The 23,464-nt window shown below is 37.9% G+C and overlaps 1 protein-coding gene across 4 annotated transcripts in view; it reads left to right on the plus strand.

The window, feature by feature from the left end:
- Positions 1 to 23,464, plus strand: part of LRP6 (LDL receptor related protein 6) — a 165,529-nt gene that overhangs the window by 17,347 nt on the left and 124,718 nt on the right. For 3 of the 4 annotated variants that reach the window (XM_010594981.3, XM_064284558.1, XM_064284560.1), the window contains exon 2: positions 4,218 to 4,611. The exons of the other annotated variant lie outside the window; for it this stretch is intronic. In XM_010594981.3, the coding sequence (XP_010593283.2) occupies positions 4,218 to 4,611 (394 nt within the window). The remainder of the gene's footprint in view (positions 1 to 4,217; positions 4,612 to 23,464) is intronic. 4 annotated transcript variants of the gene reach the window in all.

Raw genomic sequence — 23,464 nt, forward strand, 5'->3', positions numbered from 1 at the left:
AAATGTCAAATAAAAACAGATTCAGACTTAGGTACTGAGAGACATTATTTGCAAAGACTATTGCAATTGGGAGAATGCTCTGACCACAAGCTCTCTAGGTATCTCAGAATCAAACAGAAAAATATTATAATAAGGCAGAGTCAGCAGGATTTTTGTGGGGAAGCGGGGCAAAAGGATGAGGGTGAGCAGATAGCACGATCAGGGCAGTTTAACAGGAAGTGTCCCCCCCCCCCCCGCCATTGTCAGGTGATGCTTGGAATGAATCCCCAGGGGAGGATGTTCTGCATCTGCTTGTTTAAGCTTAGGGGCAAGCTAGCCTTTTGGGGTTTGTGGAAAGGAGAGAAGCCTGATTAAAGTTTGGTCAAGCCAAGCCAATGGATAAATAATGGACACTTGTGAGCACTTGATCAGTAAGTGTAAAGTCCTTTTGGGCTTATGGAAAATGTACTTTTAGAGCAAGTTCCAAAAGATTGCTTTTAAATACTAGTAAGCATGTTTACTAGTGTGTGGTGAACTATGCTAGCAATTGGGGATAAAATGAGTTATAAGACATGGCTCCTCTTCCCAAGGGGCTGAGGTCCTGTTTGAGGTAGGAAACATCCTTTTAAAAATGCTAGTGTCGAATCGACTCAACGGCACTGGGTTTTTTCTGGGAGTGTCAAATAAGTGGTAAAGACTAGGAGTTCAAAGAAGGAAAGCCAAGGTAATTGGGAAGATTTATGGAGTAGAAAAGATGTGAATCTGAGAATGGGAAAGAGGTGTGGAGTGGACAGAGAGACAAACTTGTGGCGATGGACTATGATGTACTCACAATTTACATGTAACAACTAGTTTGTATGGTGCAGAGGCTATAAAAAAAGTTTAGAGTGGTAGGTGTAGAAGTCACATGGTGAAGGACTGAAGTACTGAGGCTTTATGTTTTAGGCAGCAGGGAATGAGAAAACTTTTTGTAATATTAGATACTGACAGAAGTATTAGAAACAGGAAAGGGAAGGGGGAGTGTTGAGATGACTTATTATTAGGGTAGTTTAGGTGTAAGACCATGAAGATCTAGAGTAGGATAAGGGTGGTAAAAATGGAAAGGAAGAGGCAATTTTAAACACATGTGAAGGAAGAATCAAGACTGAGTGAATGGCAGACTGGGGGAAGAGGGAGAAGTCAAGGATGGCTCCAGGACATGCCAGTAAAATTAGGAGAATGGTGATACCATTTACTGATGAAGTTTTTTTGGGGGATTGGGGGGAAGTGGTTAATGGGAAGAGGTGGCCAACAAGTTGTAGTTGCGGGACTGAAGGTTAGGCTGGAGATGAAGATTTGGAAATTACGTATATAGAGTTGCTTGTTGACCATGTGAACTTGGATAATTTCCTCTTCTGTATTCTCTCCTTTGGGGAACAAAAGAGAGTCCTGATGACATCTCTATTTAGGAAGTGGGAGAAAGACTTGAAACTAAAAGACAGGCAAAGCATGACCAGATAAACAAGAGTAATAGATAGTATAGTATAAGGAGAGCATCTTACCCAGGTAGGGATGTATTTACCTGTGTTCAGTGGTGCAGAGAGGTCAAGAATAAGGAGTAAGAAAAGAATTTTTGGTTATGGTTTGGAATTTGGATTTGGTTGTGAAGGCTTAGGAAAGCAGTTTGAGTTGAGTGATGGGTAAGAAGTTAGACTAAAGGAGTTAATGGTTAATGAATGGTAGTGTGAAGTATATATCAATGCTGTAAGGTTTTGTGGTTAGGAGAAATGTAATTGTTTTCTTGGTGGGAGCAAAATTAATAAATCAAAGTTATTCTGATAGCAGGGACCTATGTCTGTGGACAGAAGGCAGTAGTCATTGAAGATACAAGAATTAGGGAAAAATATAGGGCAGAATTTGGGAGGAGGTAGGGGGTACTGAACCCAAAACACTGCTTTAGCCTTAGAAAGGGTAACTTGTCTTTTGAAACTGAGGACAGGATGGGTGAAGGTATAGAGAGATTTTTGAGGAGTAAAAATGAAAGGTGTTGGGGATGTGTGAAATTTACCGTTTCCTGATTGACAGAGATGAGACGATCTGAGAATGAAGAATTCAAGGCATTTATCATCAGGAAAACAAAAAAAGTTTAGAAAGGCTGCTTGAGAAAACTTGGTGAGAAATTTGTAAAGGGAAACAAGGATTCCTGAGTACTAGTGAGGATTCTACTAAAGAGATGTAATAGTGATTATCTGGTAACAGTAATGGGAAGTCAGAAGAAGGTAATCTCTTTGGAATGGAAAATACTGATCGCATGGTATATGTGCTGCAACCAGGGGGCGAAGGTGTGTGTGGGTCCAAACAAAAACACAACAATATTACAGATCAATCAAATTGGGTGTTTCAGATATCCCATATATATATATATATATATAGTTGAATAGATATTGTTGACAATATTACAGGAAGTATTCAAGCATCAGAAGGGTGGCAGGACAGATGAACTCTGGGATTTCCTTTTAATATTGGGAGGTTTGCATACAGTCCTTTAAACTCATAGCGACCCTATAGGACAGAGTAGAACTGCCACATAGGGTTTCCAAGAAGCAGGTAGTGGATTTGAACTGCCGACCTTTTGGTTAGCAGCCAAGCTCTTAACCGCAGTGCCACCAAGTTCAGTCCTCCATACTCCATTATGACCAGAACAACTAAAAACAATTAACTTGCCTTGCACCCCCCCCCTTTCCTTTTGTATTCAGAAGGCTTAAAACCCCAAACCTGCTACTGTCAAGTTGATTCTGACTTACAGTGACCCTACAGGACAGAGTAGAACTGCCCCATAGGGTTTCCAAGGAGCAGCTAGTGAATTCGAACTGCCTACCTTTTGGTTAGCAGCCAAGCTTTTAACTACTACACCACCAGGGCTCCCTCACAAGGCTTGGGAGGCCTTAAAGGACCAGAAAGGTTCTTAGGATTTTGTAGACCAAATGTTCAGTAGAAAATGTTAATGTTTGACTTTAACGTAAGCTTTATATTTAGGTTTAGTATTAGGTCTTATTTAAAAGTCATTCTAATAATCATATATGGGGAAAAAAAAAAAAGCCAAACTCGTTGCCATCGAGTCGATTCTGACTCATAGCGACCCTCTAGGACAGAGTAAAACTGCCTCCATAGGGTTTCCAGGGAGTGACTGGTGGATTCGAACTGCAGACCTTTTGGTTAGCAGCCACAGCTTTTAGCTACTGTACCACCAGGACGCCAATTACAATATACAGCAGAATAAAATTTGTATTAAGAACTGTTTCTCTGCCATACTGTTTATTTAATAGCTTTATTAAGATACAACTAATGTACAATAAATCGCACTTACGTAAAGGGCAAAATTAGTAGATTTTGACACGTATATACCTTTGAACCCATCCATCATTGTAACCATCGCCCACGAAAGTTTCTTTGTGCCCCTTTATGTCCCTTCTGCTTGTTCTTTGCTACCCCCTCCCCTACCTCTAGGCAACCATTGATCTGCTTTCTGTCACAAATCTGCTTTTTGTCACAATAGATTAATTTGCATTTTCTAAAATTTTACATAAAGGGAGTGTATACTCTTTTTGGGAGGTCTGCCTTATTTCATTCAGCTTAATTATTTTGAGATTCATCCATGTTGCTATGTGTATAATAGTTCATTACATTTTATTACTGAGTAGTATAATTGTGTGGATATATCACATGTTATCCATTCATGTGTTGATGACCTTTGGGCTGATTCAAGTTCAGGTTATTGCAAATAAAGCTGCTCTGAACATTTATGTACACATCTTTGTATCAGCATATGCTTTTATTTCTTGAGTAAAAACCTAGGCATGGAATGGCGGGAGCATATGGTAGATGTATGTAATCTTTTATAGAAACTGTTTTCCAAAGTAGACGCCCCATTTTACGTTCCCACCAGTAGAGTGAGTGTTCCAGTGGCCCCATATCCTTGCCACACTTTGTATAGCCAGACATTTTAATTTTATCTCATAGACTATTTTAAGAAGAAAAAACCGTCCTGGTGAAATTAACCCCCCCCCGCTACTTTTTGTTTTTAAAATGCTGCAAAAATAATATTTTGCGTGTGAAAAGATTTTAGTCAGTCTTCTATAGATTTGTTTACTCTTTATTCTTGATCATGTCTACTCACTAATGCTGATTTGAAACCCAATTTATAAGAACCAATACATTTCTTTCCTTTTTACTTACATATTTTTCTTTTTTTGTTCTAGCGGCCCCTTTGTTGCTTTATGCAAACAGACGGGACTTGCGATTGGTTGATGCTACAAATGGCAAAGAGAATGCTACGATTGTAGTTGGAGGCTTGGAGGATGCAGCCGCGGTGGACTTTGTGTTTGGTCATGGCTTGATATACTGGAGTGATGTAAGCGAAGAAGCCATTAAGCGAACAGAGTTTAACAAAACTGAGAGTGTACAGAATGTTGTTGTCTCCGGATTATTATCCCCTGATGGGCTGGCATGCGATTGGCTTGGAGAAAAATTGTACTGGACAGATTCTGAAACTAATCGGATTGAAGTTTCTAATTTAGATGGATCTTTACGAAAAGTTTTATTTTGGCAAGAGTTGGATCAACCTAGAGCTATTGCCTTAGATCCTTCAAGTGGGTAAGTTTGGTTTAATGTACAAAGATCATTGCATCTCCTTCTCCAGGTTTCTCTCCATGGGCATTAGCCCCCTTCCACAAGAGGAAAGATCAAAAACAGGCATTTTAGACTCTTTGAATTCATTTGCCAAGTAGATTTGAACATAGGAAGTTATGTTGTATTCTTAAAGTAAGGTGTTTTTGTAAATAGTTTTGTGTTTCTGATAGCATTTATGGGATAGCCATGTTTATAGTTTTTTGTTTTGTTCTGCATTCATTTTTCATAATCATGAAGGGGTAGTTAGAAGGCAGTGAAGAAGGAATGAAGATTTAACAAGAGCAGTATTTGATAGCTCAAGATGAGATAGAAAGAAATCTTCTGCTCTTGTAACTCTCATTATATATGCAATATTTTTGTAGTAATAGTGTCTTTTCTTAATAGACCTTTTTTTTTTTAAGGAAAGCTTACATAGCAAATTAGGTTCCCCTTAACAATTTTTATACAAATTGTCCAATGCCATTGGTTACAATTTTTATAATGTATCAGCATTCGCATTATTTCCATTCTGTTTGTTCAGTTTCCTGTTGATGTAGCTTCCCATCCCCTCCTTCCCCTCTCACCTTTGCTTTTGGGTAACTGTGGAGTGTTTGGTCTCATATTGTTAATTGTTTAAGGGACCACATTACTCATGATTGATATCGTTTACTTTATAAGCCAATCTATTATTTGGCTGAACGGTGACCTGCACAAATAGCTTCAATTCCAAGTTCAAAGGGCATCTTAGGGTGATGGTCTCAGGGGTTCCCCTAGTCTCTATTGATCCAGTAGGTCTGGCTTTTTTTAGGGATTTGAGTTTTCTACATTTTTCTCCCATTGTATCCTGGACCTTCAATCATGTCCCTGGTCAGAATGCTTGGAAGTGGTAGCTGGGCAGCATCTAGTTTTTCTGCTATCAGGTTGGAAGAGGTGGTGGTTCGTGTGGGCTGTTAGTCCCGTGCACTAGTTTCTTATTTGAGCCTTTGATTTCCTTCATTCTCTTCTGCTCCATAGGGGTAGAGACCAGTAGTTGTATCTTAGATGGCCACTCTCAAGATTTTAAGACCCTAGATGCTACTCACCAAACTGAAAAGTAGAATATTATCTTTGTGAACTACGTTAGGTCAGTTGACTGAGTTGTCCCCCCGAGGTTATAGTCCCAAGCCTTTTGACCCAGTAAACCAATCCCATGAGTTATGTGGATATACCTAGGAAGCATCTGTAACTGTGCTCCCTATGTGGTTTGTTATATATGTGGCTATATATGCAGCACACACGAACGTGTGTGTATATACATATGCCTACAGATATATATGCATGTGCATTTACTTGCTTATTCCTTCCTTTACACACATATGCATCCATACCTAACTACAGAACCACACGCTTTTTTTTTGTTTGTTTTTACTGTTGTTGCAAAATTGTGTATGTTAGAGCATTTACTGAAATTTTCCCTTTTTTTGTGTACTTATTAGCACATTTACCTTGATTATGTTGTGCTGACTTCACCCATATTTGGAATTGCCTTTTCCATCACCAAAAGCAACAAGCATCTACTATCTAGAAAGTGATTCCTCCTCTATTTCCCTTCCGCCCCTGGTAACCATCAAAGAACTTTGTTTTCTGTGTGTGTATCTATTCTTGACTTTTTATAATAGTGGGACCATGCAATATGTCTTTTCGTGCTTGACTTATTTCACTTAACGTAATGTGCTTCAAATTCATTTGTGTTATAAGATGTTTCACGGACCCCTCATTCTTTTAGTTGCGTGTGTACTGCAGTTTGTTTATCCACTTATCTGTTGATAGGCACTTAGGTTGTTGCCATCTTTTTGCTATAGTGAATAAATGCTGCAGTGAACATAGGCGTGCATATGTCTGTTCGTGTCACTGCTCTTACATCTCTAGGGTATATACCTAGGAGTGGGATTGCTAGATCATAAGGTATTTCTATTTGTAGCTTTTTGAGGAAGTGCCGCATTGTTTTCCACAGAGGTTGTACCATTTTATAATCCCATCAGAAATGTATAAGAGTTCCAATCCCCCCACACCCTTGCCAGTATTTGTTGTTTTCTGTTTTTTTTGATCATTGCCTTTTTTGCAGGGGTGAGGTGGTATCTCATAGTAGTTTTGATTTGTATCTCTCTAGTGGCTAATGATTGTGACCATCTTTTCATTTATTTGTTGGCCACCTGAATGTCCTCTTTAGTAAAGTGTCAGTTCATGCCCTTTGCCTGTTTTTTGATTGGATTGTTTGTCTTTTTGTTGTTGAGTTGAAGTTTTATGTATGTTTTAGAGACTAGTCCCTTATCAAGGAGCCCTTGTGATGCAGTGGTTACAGTGATCGACTGCTAACCAAAAGGTCAGCGGTTCGAAACCACCAGTGGCTGTACGAGAGAAAGATGTGGCAGCCTGCTTCCATAGAGATCTACAACATTGGAAACCCTTTGGGGTTGCTATGAGTCAGAATTGACAGCATTGGGTTTAGGTTAGACCCTTATCAGATATGTCGTTGCCAAACATTTTTCCCCGGTCTGTAGGTTCTCTTTTTATTTCCTTGGTAAAGTCTTTTGATGAGCATAAGTATTTAAGTTTTAGGAAGTCCCAGTTATCTATCTTCTGTCATTTGTGCATTTTTAGTTTTGTTTGATTAGATTATTTATAGACTTTTACTTTTTACAGTAGTAAGTTACAGAAAAATTATGCAGGAAGTTAGAGTTCCTGTTTACTGCCTCCTGCTGCACATGTTTCTCCTATTAACATTTTACATTCCTGTGGTACATTCGTTACAGTTGATGAACCAGTATTGATATGTTATTAACTAAAGTCCATAGTCCACATTAGGGTTTACTCTTTGTGTTGTGCAAGTGATTAATGTGATGGGTCCACCATTACAGAATCAGACAGAATAGTTTCTTTGCCAGAAAATGCCCTTTGTTCCAATACTAGTGTATTTTATATTAAACACTGAAGTGTTATTTAATGTCAGTTTGGAGTGCAAAATAAAAATTAAGTTGTTAAACGACTCATTTCTAGTTAGCTAAACATATTTTGCAATAAAAATTCATTTTCTAATGAGAAGGGAAACTTACAACTATGGGTAAATCTCATTACAAAATGTGAACTGTGTCCCCATATTGCTTCTCTTTTACTATGCCTCAATCTTACTGTACCATTTCTAATATTTCTTTATTGAATAAACTGTCATGCCAGAGGCTGTCATGGCTAAGTATGGATAGCTATCTAAACATGAGCCTGAAATGAGTTGCTAACAGTTGGTTAAGATCCGGAGATAAATAACCTGTAACTATTCTAATACTTCGTTTGCTTTTAAAACTCATTTTAAAGAAGGGAGTGGATTAGTATTATGTAATAATATTATGTAATAAAGTAATGTTTGGCAAAAATGAAAGATTTGTACTTGTTTGTCTTGTTAATCAGGCCTGATTTCAGGACAAAGGTTGGAGAAGATGGATGTTATAGGAAAATGAAAAGATTTGTCTGACTATGAAAGATAAACACGGACAATAAAAACCAAAAAACCAAACCTGTTGCCATCGAGTTGATTCTGACTCATAATGACCCTATAGAACACAGTAGAACTGTCCTGTAGGGTTTCCAAGAAGTGGCTGGTGGATTTGAACTGCTGACCTTTCGGTTAGCAGCCAAGCTCTTAACCACTGCGCCACAAGGGCACCTCATGGACAATCTTGCAGTGAAATTTTAGGGTGAGACTTCCTGGAAAGCAGAGATAAATTTGTTCTGGAGGGGGCCTGAAGGGTGTGTGGTACGGTCAGGTGTTACACCAAAAAAAAAAGCACCACAAAATACCGTAGTGGTTCTGGTGGTAGAAATAAGGATCCAGTGTACTGAGGAGGAGGTCTCAGCTGATGGATGTGCAGTAAGCTACACTAAAGAAGAGTTTGGTTGTTGAGAACTTGAAAGATATTTTTGAGAAATGGAGTTCATGGCTTGCCAACAGAGTTAGTAAATCTCAGAGAATGTTGAAATGTTTTTGAGGTTACTGCTTTGTGGTACACACGGGATTTGGGTGCTTTCAGTTGTCATTAGGGACTACTCTTGCTGAAAAGATAAACAGTGTTTTTTCTTGACAAGTTAAATTTTATAAATGTAGGTGAAGGTTGAAATTTCACCCAAACATTAATGGTTAGTATGTTCATAATTCTATGTTTTGTATTCTTGTTTGGGAGGGAAGGGAACTGTCTTTAAGGATTTACTATCTATTTAAGGACAGAAAATTTGGGAAAAACAGCTTTTCTTTCTTCAGAGCAAGTTAATTTGCATTATGTCATATATACGTGGGGAAGGGAGAGTGTTAAAGGAATTAGGTCGACAAGAGTTCTTAAGGAGTATGGGTGGATAAAATAGTTTGGTAATTGCAACCCTGGAATAGCGTTTTGATCGTTTCTGTATGGGATAATAATTCTGCCGTTGTTATGTGATAGTACATATTCAGTGAACTGAGTGTATAGGGAACTCTTGACTATTCAGGATCTAATAATTTTTTGTCTTCTGGAACTAATGAGCCTTATTTCTGGGTGACTGCTAAGTGTTTTAGGAAATAAGCTTGCTGTATGATTAAAAAATACATTAGAGGAACCCTCATCCATAGACTGTGGAATTGTAAAATGGTGCAGCTGTGGTAGAAAATAGTTCGGCAGTTTCTCAAAAAGTTAAATGTAGAATTATCATATTACCCGGCAATTCCATTCCCAGGAATATAATCAAAAGACTTGAAAGCAGAGACTCATACAGCTACTGTACACCAGTTTTCATTGCAGCACTATTCACTATAGCCAGAAGGTAGAAACAGGTGTTGCATCTACAGATGAATGGATAAACAAAATGTGGTATATATATACCAAAAAAAATAAAAAAACATTGCCATTGAGTCAATGGAGTATTATTCAGTCATAAAAAGAAAGGAACTCCTGATACATCTACGACGTGGATGAACCTTGAAAACATTATGCTGAGTGAAATAAGCCAGGCATGAAAGGACAAATACTGTATGATTGATTCCACTTATAGGACATATCTAGAATAGGCAAATGCATACAGAAAAAGTTTATCAGTGGTTGCCAGGGGTGTGGGGAACAGGGAGATACTGCTTAAGGGGCACTGAGTTTCTATTTGGGATGAAGAAAAACTTTTGGGAATAGATAGTGGTGATGGTTGCACAACATGGTGAATGTAACTAATATCCCTGAACTGTACACTTGAAAATGGTTAGAATGGCAAATTTTGTGTTTTACCAGGAGGGAGGTGGGAGGGGGAAATGGAAATTATTGCGTAAGGGTTTCTGTTAAGGATGATGAAAACATTTGGAAATGGATAGTGGTGATGGTTACACACAATTAATGTCACTGAATTGTACATGTAAAAATGGTTGAAATGGCAAATGTTATATATTTTTGACCACAATTAAAAAATATATATATTGTCAGGGGCTCAGAGGGAGAGGGGAAGGAATGACCAAGTTGAGCATAGGGGCATATTTGAAATAGTGACACCATTCTGTATCATACTGTGATAGTGAATACATGACGCACATAGAACTGTACAACACAACAACGCAAAGAGTGAGCCCTAGTATAATGTATGGATCTTAGTTAATAATAATGTATCAATATTGGTTCATCAGTTGTAACAAATCTACCACAGGAATGCAAGATGTGAATAATAGGGGAAACTGCAGGGGAGAGAAGGGGTATGTGGGAACTCTGTACTTTCTGCACTATTTTTCTGTAAACCCTAAAACTGTGCTTAAAAAAAAAAAAAGTGTATTAAAAAATACATTAGCATTTCTGTAGCTTTAGTCTATCCATGTTACTTTTGAATATTGAAGGTGAAAATTTGCCAGAGACTCAGCTGATAAATTACTGGAAGGATCAGTGATAATGTGCTTTGAAGATAGAAAGTAGTGTAACTTCACTTCTGAGGGCGGTTTGGTGAAGAATAACTGTATTTTTCCTGAGACCTAAAGGCTTGGTCAAGCATGCAATGAAAGATCTTTCTTTATTTTTGATGTCTGTGGTTATTGTTGTTTTGGTATATGATCACTTTTTTTTTTAGTTCTCCTGAATTTTCTTTCAATTTTTTGGAATGTTATTTTGTGTCATATGGCTATTTTAAAAATTGCATAGCTGGTAATAAAATACAACTGCATGGTATATATTTGGTAATTTGTATGATGAAATTTATTTTAAATTATATTTTAAACTCATGCATTTAAAAATACTTTCTATTAAATGATCTCTCAGTGTTATCCTCGATTTGTATCATGGTTTGTGGTTGTAGTGGAAAAGTAGTTTAGGTAGAGTATATTATTACCTGTCAAACAGTAGAGATTATTTTCAGATTTATTCTTTCTGGGAGATAGGAAGTTTGCTTTCCAGAGAAAATACATGAAAACAGTGCTGAGGAAAAATGTAGGCTTTATCAGAGCTTCAGAAACATCCTGGGTTGTGAGGTTCAGAAGAGCTGACTGAGTTCTCTCACATCAGCTTATGTAAAAGGAAAGCTATTGAATAACTGGTATTGTTTGAACCCTGGGAACTAGTGCAGACATCTGTGAGCTTTTGGATGTATGGAGTTCTTTGTGTCATCAGTCCATTTAGCCTAGACTGAAGGAAGATTTTTATTCCCCTCTTTAAATTTGGCCTCTATTAATCTGAATTTTTTTTTTTAAAGAGTGACTGGCAGTGTAGGATTCAGAATAAGGAACAAGAAAATGTGTGTATAAAAATTGTTCCAGAAATGAACCATAGTTATAGAAAACAGTATTCTTACTTCATAGTGAATAGAGGTAATTCCAAGTTATGTGGCTGCTCATAGTGGAGTTCTTTATGTGTTGCATAATGACTATACTGATTTTGGTGATGTTGAGGACAAGCTCTTTCAGGTACAAATCTGTAAGCATTCCCAAGGGTTTTTGTTTGTTAGGAATCTTTTCATATTCAAAATGATTTTAGATGTTTTTTTAAAAAGTTAAACTTCAGTGACTCAGTCTGAAACGAATTCATACTGAAAAGCATTGAATGATATATTTTTGAAAACAGTTTTATCGTTGTTAATTGTAGTTTAATGCCACTAAAAGTTCTCCTTTAAGCTCAGTGGAAAAAGATTTATAATTTCTGTGTCAATCATATACATATAATTGTCATATCTTGAGTATGTTTAAAATTATTTTGTACACTGGTAAACCCTGGGGGACTAATAAAATAGTGTCTGCCAAATGATAGGTGTTAAAATATTTTTTGGGCAAATGGATGAGTCTATATAGTATGTTTTCTTACAGTCCTATTAGTTTTCCTTGTTAGGAGAGAAAAGGTTTTTAAGCAGATGTAAACTTTACCATGGTCTTTATTGAATTTCAAATTAATTTGAATTTTATTAAAATTGTTTATTTAAAACATAATTAAGATTTTTAGTCTCTAGTGATGTGATTAAGACCTACGGCTGCTAACCAAAAGGTTGGCAGTTTGAATCTACCAGCTGCTTTTTGGAAACCCAAGGGGGCAGTTCTACCCTGTCTTATGGGATCTCTATGAATCAAAATCTACTTGACAGCAATGGTTTTTTTTTTTAGTTTTCAATAAAAGTTATCAAGATCATATTTTATAAAAAATACTCAGTGGAGCTGGTTTTGTGTCCTATGACTTACTCTGTTACATATCAGCAAGTTAATTCATTTTCTTGGACAATTTCCTCATCTCTAAAATGATGAGTTCTTTCAGTTTGAATTGTTTAAGTTTTAAAAAGTAAGACATTTAGGGAATATTTTCAGTAAAATTAAATGACTTTATGTAGCCCAGTTTACTAGCTTTTTTTTTTTTTTAAGTAAAAGTTTTCCTTGTTTGCTGCATTGAGTTTTTATTTCTTCCTCAGTAGAAAGAAAAATGAAACTTTGTGCTTCTCTTGCATTTTGGGGATCTCGTCTACCCTTGGTGTATTCCAGTGTGGTTGGGTCATCAGAAATTCTAGTAAACTAGTTTTGACCTTACCCAGTACTTCATTGTGCCTTTAAGATTTTGGAAGTATAGCTAATTTGCAAAGTAGGAATAAGATATGCTTGCCTTTTGGCTTTTGTAGCATCTGACATATTCCTTTCAGAAAACTTACTTTTAGATTTCCTGTTTGGTTTTCCCAGCGCTGTTTTGGTTTACCTACCACTTGGACCACCCTTTTCCTTCCTTCATTCGTTCCTCAACTGTGGAACAGTTTAGAAGTACATCATTTTCTTTATTCTTTCCCTGAGATCATATCTGTTTCCATGGCTTTTGCACAGCCAGTTATCCTGAAATCTGTAGCATCGGATAGACTTTGTTTTAAAGCACTGGTTCTGTATGTAGGATCTTGCTCTGCACTCTGAGCAATTACAGTTTCGAAAGATATCCTGTCAAATTGGGGAAAGCCTATTTTCTATTCATTGAATCGTAGACGTGGAAGGGCATTTTAAAGATCCTTAGCTCTGTGCCTTTACTTCTTGAGCGAAGAAACTCAGGCACTTGACCAAGGTAAGATGAGAGAGCCAGATGCCGTAACTGAGATTTGCTGATTACTTGTCTGGTGTTTTTTCCTTCTTGAAATGTATCTTGCTGAAGCCATGTTATTTGCAAATTGGATTACTTTAAAAATGTATCATGGTAGCTTTGTTTTGGAGCATTTTATAAATTTTGCGATTTTAGATTTACTCCCTGTACCAATGTGTTTTTTTACCATTGCTTCTTCCTTTTGGGTGCAGCTTCCTTGTTGAAGGATGTTTTTAAGTATTTCTTTCAACAAAGATCTGTTGGTAGTAAACTCTTGGTTTTTACCTGGAAATGTCTTTATTTGTCCCTCATTATTCAAATGTTAATTAGTTGATTAGAGAATTTTAGGTGATACTTGTTTTCATTCAGCACTTTGAGAATATGACTTTAATTGTTATGTTGTTGTTAGAAGTCTGCTATTTTCTGATTGTTGCTGATTGTTGCTGATTTGTAAATAATTTATCCACTCCCCTACCCCCCACCCCCTCCCAATGCTTTTTTTAAAATAATTTTTATTGTGCTTTAAGTGAAAGTTTACAAATCAAGTCAGTCTCTCACGTATAAACTTATATACACCTTAACTACATACTCCCATTTACTCTCCCCCTAATGAGTCAGCCCGCTCCCTCCTTCCAGTCTCTCCTTTTGTGACTGTCTTGCCCGTTTCTAACCCTCTCTACCCTCCCATCTCCACTCCAAACAGGAGATGCCAACACAGTCTCAAGTGTCCACCTGATACAAGTAGCTCACTCCTCATCAGCATCACTTTCCAACCCATTGTCCAGTCCATTCCATGTCTGATGAGTTGTCTTCAGGAATGGTTCCTATCCTGGGCCAACAGAAGGTTTGGGGACCATGACCGCCGGGATTCTTCTAGTCTCAGTCAGATCATTAAGTCTGGTCTTTTTATGAGAATTTTCTCCTGATGCTTTTAAGAGCTTCCCTTGATTTTCTTGGTATTTGCCTACCCTGTGTCTAGATGTGGATATCTTTTTATTTATTTATACTGTTAAGAACTCTTATTTCTAGAGTTGAAGCATTTATGTTGTTTGTTAATTCTAGATAATTACCTATTATTTCTTTTTCTTCATTGTCTTTAGTCTCCTTTGAAACTCCTATTTGATGTGTGATAGATGGGCCTTCTGATTCCCTGCTCCATGCCTCTTAATCTTGAGTTCATAATTTTCTATCTCTTTCGGCTGCTTTCTGGTTAATTTTCAAACCGACCTTCTAGATAACAAATTCCTTCTTCAGTTGTGCTTATTTTTGCAGTTTAATGTATCAATTGAGGTTTTTTTAAAATAATTTTTATTGTGCTTTAAGTGAAAGTTTACAAATCAAGTCAGTCTCTCACACAAAAACCCATATACACCTTGCTACACACTCCCAATTACTCTTCCCCTAATGAGTCAGCCCGCTCTTTCCCTCCACTCTCTCTTTTCATGTCTGTTTCGCCAGCTGCTAACCCCCTCTACCCTATCATCTCCCCTCCAGGCAGGAGATGCCAACATAGTCTAAAGTAGTGTCCACCTGATCCAAGAAGCTCACTCCTCACCAGCATCCCTCTCCAACCCATTGTCCAGTCCAATCCATGTCTGAAGAGTTGGCTTCGGGAATGGTTCCTGTCCTGGGCCAAGAGGAGGTCTGGGGGCCATGACCACTGGGGTCCTTCTAGTCTCAGTCAGACTCAATTGAGTTTTTAATTTCAGGGACAATATTTTGCTTTTCTAGAAGCTCTTTGTGCCCTCCATTTAAAAAACTTAATTCTGAAAAAATTTCAGTGTAACAAAAGTAGAAAGAATAGTATATCAACAATTTTAGACTTACAAAAAGTTTCAAAAATAGTACACCTAAGTAATTAATATAGTATAACCATAACCCAGCTTCCCTTAATATTAACATCTCATTTAACCATAGAACAGTGATCTAAACCAGGAAATTAATATTGATACAATATTATTAACTAATCTATAGACCATATTTGAATTTCTCTAACTGTCCCACAAGTGTCCATTTTGTATTTAGTTGTTATTGCTTTAGTTTCTTCTAACCTGGGACATTTCCTCAGTCTGTCTTTGATGACCTTGACACTTTTGAAGATTACCAGTCAGTTATTTTGTAGGCTGTCCCTCAATTTGTTTGTTTTATTTTCTCACGATTAAAGTTATGCATTTTTGGCCGGAATACTATAGAAATAATATTGTGCCCTTTACAGCAGGTACATGATGTGGATATATCAAACAGTGATGTTAAATTGGATCACTCGGTCTTTTCACCAAACCCACTGGCATCGAGTTGATTCAGACTCATAGCGACCCTATAGGACAGAGTAGAACTGCTCCATAGAGTTTCCAAGGAGCGCCTGGTAGATCTGAACTGCTGACCTTTTGGTTAGCAGCTGTAGCACTTAACCACTATACCAGCAGGGTTTCCCTTTTCACTATAGTTGTTATTTTTTTCCTTGTAATAAATATTTGAGACTATGAAATTACCCTGTTTCTCCTCATACTTTTGCCCACTAATTTTAGCATTCCTTGATGGTTTTGTGCCTGCAACAATTATTACTCTGGTGTTTGCCAAATGGTGAGTTTTCTAGTTTTTTTGTTCCTGCTACGTGCATAATTAATAAGCATGTAAAGTAAAGAAGAGCTGTCCTCTCTTTCCTACGTATTTATTTATTCCTATTAGTATGGATTTATGGGCATTTATTTTGTAGGTTATTATTCACTGCTGTCATTATTTTCTTGCTCAAACTGTCAAAGATTTGGCCCTTCAGAACTCCTTCCATTTGCTTCCCGAGTCCTTTTGACATACCCCTTTTCTCCTTCATTTTTTTTAAGCACTTTCTTACTTTCTCATACCACAAGATGTTCCAGGCTTACCTTGTCCTTTTCCTGCCTTAGCCCTGGATTCAACCATTTCTCCAAGAAGCCTTAACTACTTTGAAGCTAGGTGTGTTCATCGTTAGTGGGTTTTCATTGCTTTTAGATTCTTTCAATGCACATAGGAAATACGTGTATGAATACATACACATAAGGAGCTCTGGTGGCACATTGGTTAAGTGCTCAGTTGCTAACCAAATATTGGATGATTGGAACCCACCAGCTACGCCGCAAGAAAAAAGCTCTGGTGATGTGCTTCGTAAAGATCACAGTCTAGAAAACCCCATGAGGCAGTTTTACTCTGTCATATAGAGTCATTATGAGTCGGAATCAACTCAGCAGTACACAACAACAACAACACATAGACACACATTTAGTTCTGTATCTTTCTATCCGTATGTATATGTTAAAAAACTTGAGTCGTATTGACATCTCCAATTCCAATCCATTACCACCAAATTCATTATGGCCTTCTTCCCTTCCTTATTCATAATTCCTTTCTATCATAGTGAAAAACCTAGCTTTTGTTATTCACAGTATATTTTTTTATTTGCTCAATCTAGTGTACACATAAGGGAGTTTCAGAGTTGAAACTATTGAGCTAACCTATACCTGTATGGAAAACAAATGTACTGACTGAGTGTTCCAAAACAAAAAACCAAACCTACTGCTGGCAAGTCGATTCTGACTCATAGCGACCCTGTAGGACAGAGTAGAACTGCCCCGTAGGGTTTCTAAGGCTGTGATCTTTATGGAAGCAGACTGCCACATCTCTCTCCTGCAGAGCGGTTGGTAGGTTCAGACTGCTCACCTTTTAGTTAGCAGACAGGCACTTAAAGACTGTACCACCAGGGCTACTTTACTGACCAAGTAGATACAATACTATGAATATACTGTCAATAGAGTCACAGTACTGCCTCCCAAATTTACTTAGGTTATTTTTCTTCCCCAAACCCTGCAGTATGGTTGTGTTATTCATTTGTAATGTTTGGTACTGTTTGTATTTCATTTTGGGAACCTTCACCCATCCTGGTTGATTTTAATTATTGATTTACTGAAAAAAATTTCTTTAGTTGATATATGTATATTTTCTTACATTCCTTTTTTTTCCTTATACAAATGAGTAACATAGATGGTCTTTTGTACTTCCCTTTTTTTTTTTACTTAATAATATATCCTGAATATCATTTCGTATCATTTAATAGAGATCTTTCTCATTCTTTTTTGTCATTGCATAGTATTTTGTTGTGTTCTCTTATGTATAGGCAGACACGTTCTCTTATGTATAGACATTTAGAGTGTTTCCAGTATTTTGCAGTTATAGACAATACTGTAATAACCTCTTGCAGATTTTTTTTTCATATTTGCTGGAGATATATATTTAGGGTAAATTCCTAAATGTGGATTGCCGTGTGAAAAAGTAAGTGCATGTGTAGTTCGTTAGGTGTTGCCAAATTCCTCTCTGGAACGATTGTACCAGTATGCATTTTCACCAGCAATATGTGAGAGTACCTGTTTCCCCATTGCTTCCTCAACAGAGTACATTATCATGAATTTTCATTTTTGCCAATCTGATAGTTAAGAAATGGTATCTTGTTTTACTTTGCATTTTTCTAATTATGATGAGTTAGAGCTTTTAAAAAAAAAGCAATGTATTTTCAGTAGAGGTGTATACAGCAAAACAGTTTCCCATTCAACAATTTCGACACATACTGTTCAGTAACATTGGTAACATTCTTCACATTGCATCAATATTTTCATTATTGCCATTCCCATTGACCTGGTCTCACAGACCCCCAACCTCTTCATACTTTACAGTATTTGTTGACCACTTGGTCTCGTATAGATGATTTTTAAAAGAGCAAAGTACTCAAGGATGATATTCATTACTTTATGACCTAATCTGCTGTTTAGCCAAAAGGTGACTTGAGGGGATAGTTTTGATTCAAGGCTTAAAGAATATCTTAGAGTGGTAGTCTCAGAGATTCCTCCTGTCTCAGTGGGTCCACTAAGTCCGGATTTTTTGAAAATTTTAAGTTCTGTTCTACATTTTTCTCCCTTCCTAGCCCGATCCATCTATTGTGGTCCTGATCAGAACCTAAGGTATCTGTAGCCAGGCACCATCTAATTCTTCTATTATCAGGGTAGAGGAGGCTGTGGTTCATGTAGACAGACCTACAGACTGATTCCTTCTGAGTCTTGGGTTTCATTTTTTCTCTTTTGCTGCAGATGAATAGAGACCAATAGTTGTATCTTGGATGGCCACTCGAAAGCTATTAAGACCCCTGACACTACTCACCAGACTAGGATGTAGAAAATAAACTTTATGAACTATGTTATGCCAGCTAACTGAGTTGTGAGATGATTAGTTCTAAGAAGTATCAGTTTCTGTGTCCCTTTTGTATGCACACACAGGTATTTTGGTTATTGTTGTTGCAAGATTACATATAACAGCATTTACCAAAACATCTTTTTTTTGTGTATATGCGTGTACAACGGAGTGGCATCAGTTACCTTGGTTAAGCTGTGCACACTTCTCCCACATTCAGTGCTACGTTTCCCATCACCATAGATAGAAAGTAACTACTGCCAGAAATTTAGGCCAGATTGGGAAGAGGACGTAGAACCAGGGATATCATTGCTGATGTTAGATGAATCTTGACTGAAAGCAGAGAATACCAGAAGGGTGTTTACCTGTGTTTTATTGACTATGCAAAGGCATTTAACTGTGTGGATCGTAAGAAATTATGGATAACATTGCAAAGAATGGGAATTCCAGAACACTTAATTGTGCTAATGAGGAACCTGTACATAGATCAAGAGGCACTTGTTTGGATACAACAAGGGGATACTGTGTGGTTTAAAGTCAGGAAAAGTGTGTTTCAGGGTTGTAGCCTTTCACTATACCTATTCAGTCTATAACACCCACCTACTGCCATCGAGTCAATTCCGACTCATAGTGACCCTATAAAACAGAGTAGAACTGCTTCATAGAGTTTCCAAGGAGCGCCTGGCAGACTTGAACTGCCATCTCTTGGTTAACAGCTGCAGCAGTTAACCACTACGCCACCTTGGTTTCCCATTCAGTCTATATGCTGAGCAAATAATCTGAGAAGCTGGACTACACGAAGAAGAGAAGAATGGGACATCAGGATTGGAGGAGGACTCACTAACGGCCTGCGTTATGCAGATAACACAGTCTTAACCTTGCTTGCTGAAAGTGAAGATTGCACCTCAGCATAAAACAAAAATCCTCACAACTGGACCAATAAGCAACATCATGATAAACGGAGAAGATATTGAAGTTGTCAAGGATTTCATTGTACTTGGATCCACAGTCAACACCCATGGAAGCAGCAGTCAAGAAATCAAAAGACACGTTGTATTAGGCAAATCTGCTGCAAAGGACCTCTTTAAAGTGTCAAAGAGCAAAGATGTCACCTTGAAGACTAAGGTGCGCCTTACCCAAGCCATGGTATTTTCAGTCGTGTCATATGCATGCAAAAGCTGGACAATGAAAAAGAAGACAGAAGAAGAATTGATGCCTTTCAATTGTGGTATTGGCGAAGAATGTCGAATATATCATGGACTGCCAAAAGAATGAACAAATCTGTCTTGGAAGAGGTACAACCAGAATCCTCCTTAGAAGCAAGGATGGCGAGACTGCGTCTTACGCACTTTGCACATGTTGTCAGGAGGTATCAGTCCCTGGAGAAGGACATCATTCTTTGTAAAGTACAGGGTCAGCGGAAAAGAGGAAGCCCCTCAACAAGATGGATTGACACAGTGGTTGCAACAATGGGTTCAAGCATAACAACAACTGTGAGCATGGCGCAGGACTGGGCAGTGTTTTGTTCTGTGGTACATAGGGTTGCTATGAGTCGGAACAGATTTGATGGCACCTAACAACAACAATAACAACACTGTCTAGAGAATGAATACTCTCCTCCCCAGCCCCTGGTTAGCCACCAGTGAATATTAGTCTCTGTATATATAGCTGTTCTTATCATTTTGTAAAAGTGGGGTCATACAGTATTTGTCCTTTTGCAGTTGACATGTTTCGCTCAGCATAACGTCTTCTAGGTTCATCCATGTTCCAAGATCTTTGGGAACACATCTTTCTTTATGGTTGCATAGTATTCCATCATATGTAAACAACAACAACAAAAAAATCCATCGTACGTATGTACCACATTCTGTTTATTCATTCATTTGTTGATGGGCACGTAGGTTTCCTGCTTTTGGCGATTGTGAATAGGTGTGTGTACATTTGTTGATGCCTCTTCTGTTAGGTCTGTGGGGTTTAAACCAAGGAGTGGAATTGCTGGATCATAAGATAGTTCTATTTCGAATTATTTTGAGGAATTGCTGTACTGTTTTCCACAGCGATTGTACCGCATTTCATCCCTACCAGTAGTGGATAAGGGTTCCAGTTTACCTACATCCTCACCAGCGTTTGTTTTTCTTTTCTTTGATCAATGCCATTTCAGCAGGGGTGACATGGTACCTCATTGTAATTTTGATTTACATATCTCTAATGCCGGTGGAAGCCCTGGTAGCACAGTGGTTAAGAGCTTGGCTGCTAACCAAAAGAGTGGCAGTTTGAATCCACCAGCTGTTCCTTGCAAACCCTGTGGGGCAGTTCTACCCTGTCCTTTAGGGTAGCTATGAGTTGAAATCGACTTGACGGCAACAGGAGTGGCCAATGAGGTGCCCTGGTAATGCAGTGGTTAAGTGCTGTGTTGTTAACCAAAATGTCGGCAGTTCAACCCACTAGGCACTCGATGGGAGAAAGATGTGGCAGTTTGGTTATGTAAAGATTTGCAGCCTTGGAAACTCTGTGGGGCAGTTCTACTCTGTCCTTTGGGGTCTCTATGAGTCAGAATCTCCGTGATGGCACACAACAGTGGCTAATGACAGGGAGCATCTTTTCATGTATCTGTTGGCTTCTTGAGTGTCCTCTTTGGTGAAGTGTCTGTTCATGTTCTTTGCCCTTTTTCTTTTTTTTAAAATTTGGTTGTCTTTTTTGAGTTGTTGTTATATTTATATCTATTTTAGAAATTAAACCCTTATTGGATATGTCATTCCTGAAGATTTGTTTCACAGTCTATAGGTTGTCTTTTTACTCTTTTGATAAAGTCTTCTGATGAGCATAAGTATTTGATTTTCATGAGGTCCCAGTTATCTAATTTGTCTTCTGCTGTTCGTGCATTTGTAGTTAGAGCATTTTAAAAATACACATAAGGGCCATTTTTACATTTTTTTTTGTCAGTTCATGTCTCTTCCTCATTTTTCTATCAATTAAATTGAAAATTATTAGTCTTTTGCTGTATTTGTTTTGTGAAAAAGAGGAAGACCCTCAACAAAAAGGATTGACACAGTGGCTACAACGATGGGCTCAAAGATAGCAACAATTGTGAGGATGGTGCAGGACCAGGCAGTGTTTTGTTCTGTTGTGTGTGGGGTCGCTATGAGTCAGCACCAACTCAGTGGCACCTAACAACAACATACTTGTTTGATCTCTTTTTTTTCTTAGCTGAGGTATTTTAAAGCAAACCCACATATTGACATCTCACTGGACATTACTTGATTTTACATCCCAAAAAATAAAGACGTCTTCTTCCATAACTACAGTGTCATTTTTTTTATTGTGCTTTAAGTGAAATTTACAAATCAAGTCTGTCTCTCATACAAAAACGTATATACACCTTGCTATGGTGCTGTCCCCCAGTGAGACAGCACTCTCTTCCTCTCCACCCTGTATTCCCCGTCTCCATTCAGCCAGCTCTGGTCCCCCTTTGCCTTCTCATCTAGCCTCCAGACAGGAGGTGCCCACATAGTCTTATTTGTCCACTTGAGCCGAGAAGCTCACTCCTCACCAGTATCATTTTCTGTCTTATAGTCCAGTCCAGTCCCAGTCTGAAGGGTTGGCTTTGGAAATGGTTCCAGTCTTGGGCTAATAGAAGGTCTGGGGACCATGACCTCTGGGGTCCCTCTAGTTTCAGTCAGATCATTAAGTCTAGTCTTTACAAGAATTTGAGTTCCGCATCCCACTGTTTCCTGCTCCATCAGGGATTCTGTGTTGTGTTTCCTGTCAGGGCAGTCATTGATTGTAGCTGGACACCATCTGGTTCTTGCAGTCTCAGGCTGATGTAGTTTCTGGTTTATGTGGCCCGTTCTGTCTCTTGGGCTCGTAATTACCTTGTGTCCTTGGTGTTCTTCATTCTCTTTTGCTCCAGGTGGGTTGAGACCCATTGATGCATCTTAGATGGCTGCTTGCTAGCGTTTAAGACCCCAGATACCACTCACCAAAGTGGGATGCAGAATGTTTTCTTAATATATTTTAATACAGTATCATTTTCTTTCACACCCCAAAACATAATTCCTTAATATTATAAATTACTTGCTGCATAGTTCAGGTATTTCCAGCAGTCTAAAAAGTGTCTTTGTTTGGTTTTAATCAGGATGGAAGGAAGGTTCACTTGTTGCATTTGGTTATGCCTCTTGTTTCTTTAGAACAATCATAGGCCCTCTCTTCCTCACCTTATCTTATCTCATCCTGTTGACTTACTGAAGAAACTGTGTTAGTTGTCCTGTAAAATGTTCTAAGTATTGGATTTTCTAATAGATTCTTGTGATGTTTGACTTATTCTTATCCACTGATGTTTCTTGAAAACTGAAATTTAAAGACTTGGTTAGAGGAAGATTCAGTATTTTTGGCAAGAATGCTTCATAGGGTAGTGCTAAGTATTTCATATTCACATCAGAAAGCACACAATGTCTAGTCCTATTTGTAGTGATACTAAGATTGTATCTTTGGTGTAAGTTGAGATTTTCTCTTTACATCCTTCAAATAATTTGTGAGATTATCCTTTTTGTACTTTACCAGTTTTCAGTTCATCGTTAACCACTCACCTATTGATTTTTGGCATCTACGGAGAATCATTTCTAGTATTATTTCATTAGGAATGTCTTTTATTTTTCGATGGTGTCTTGTTCTTGTCTCATGTATTTTATTCCATTTTTAAAATGTGTTTAATCATTTTAAACATTTATAGTCTCTACCAGATAGTACAGTTTTCTGAAGCTTTTGGAAATCTACTTGTGCTCTTTGTTATGCCTACTGATTCTGCTTTTGGTGAAATACTTCCTTGAGATTTTTTAGAGGAGCCCTGGTGGCACAGTGGTTAAATGCTCAACTGCTAACTGAAAGGTCTCCGGTTCGAACCCACCAGCTACTCTGGGAGAAAGATGTGGCAGTCTGCTCCTGTAAATATTTACAGTCTTAGAAACCCTCCTGGGTAGTTCTACTCTGTCCTGGAAGGTAGCTATGAGTCAGAATCGACTTGACAGCAGTGGGTTGTTTTTAAATAGTTTTGGATTATGAGCTCATATTTAGAG

Source organism: Loxodonta africana, chromosome 4, assembly GCF_030014295.1.
Source record: "Loxodonta africana isolate mLoxAfr1 chromosome 4, mLoxAfr1.hap2, whole genome shotgun sequence".
NCBI classification, from domain to species: domain Eukaryota; kingdom Metazoa; phylum Chordata; class Mammalia; order Proboscidea; family Elephantidae; genus Loxodonta; species Loxodonta africana.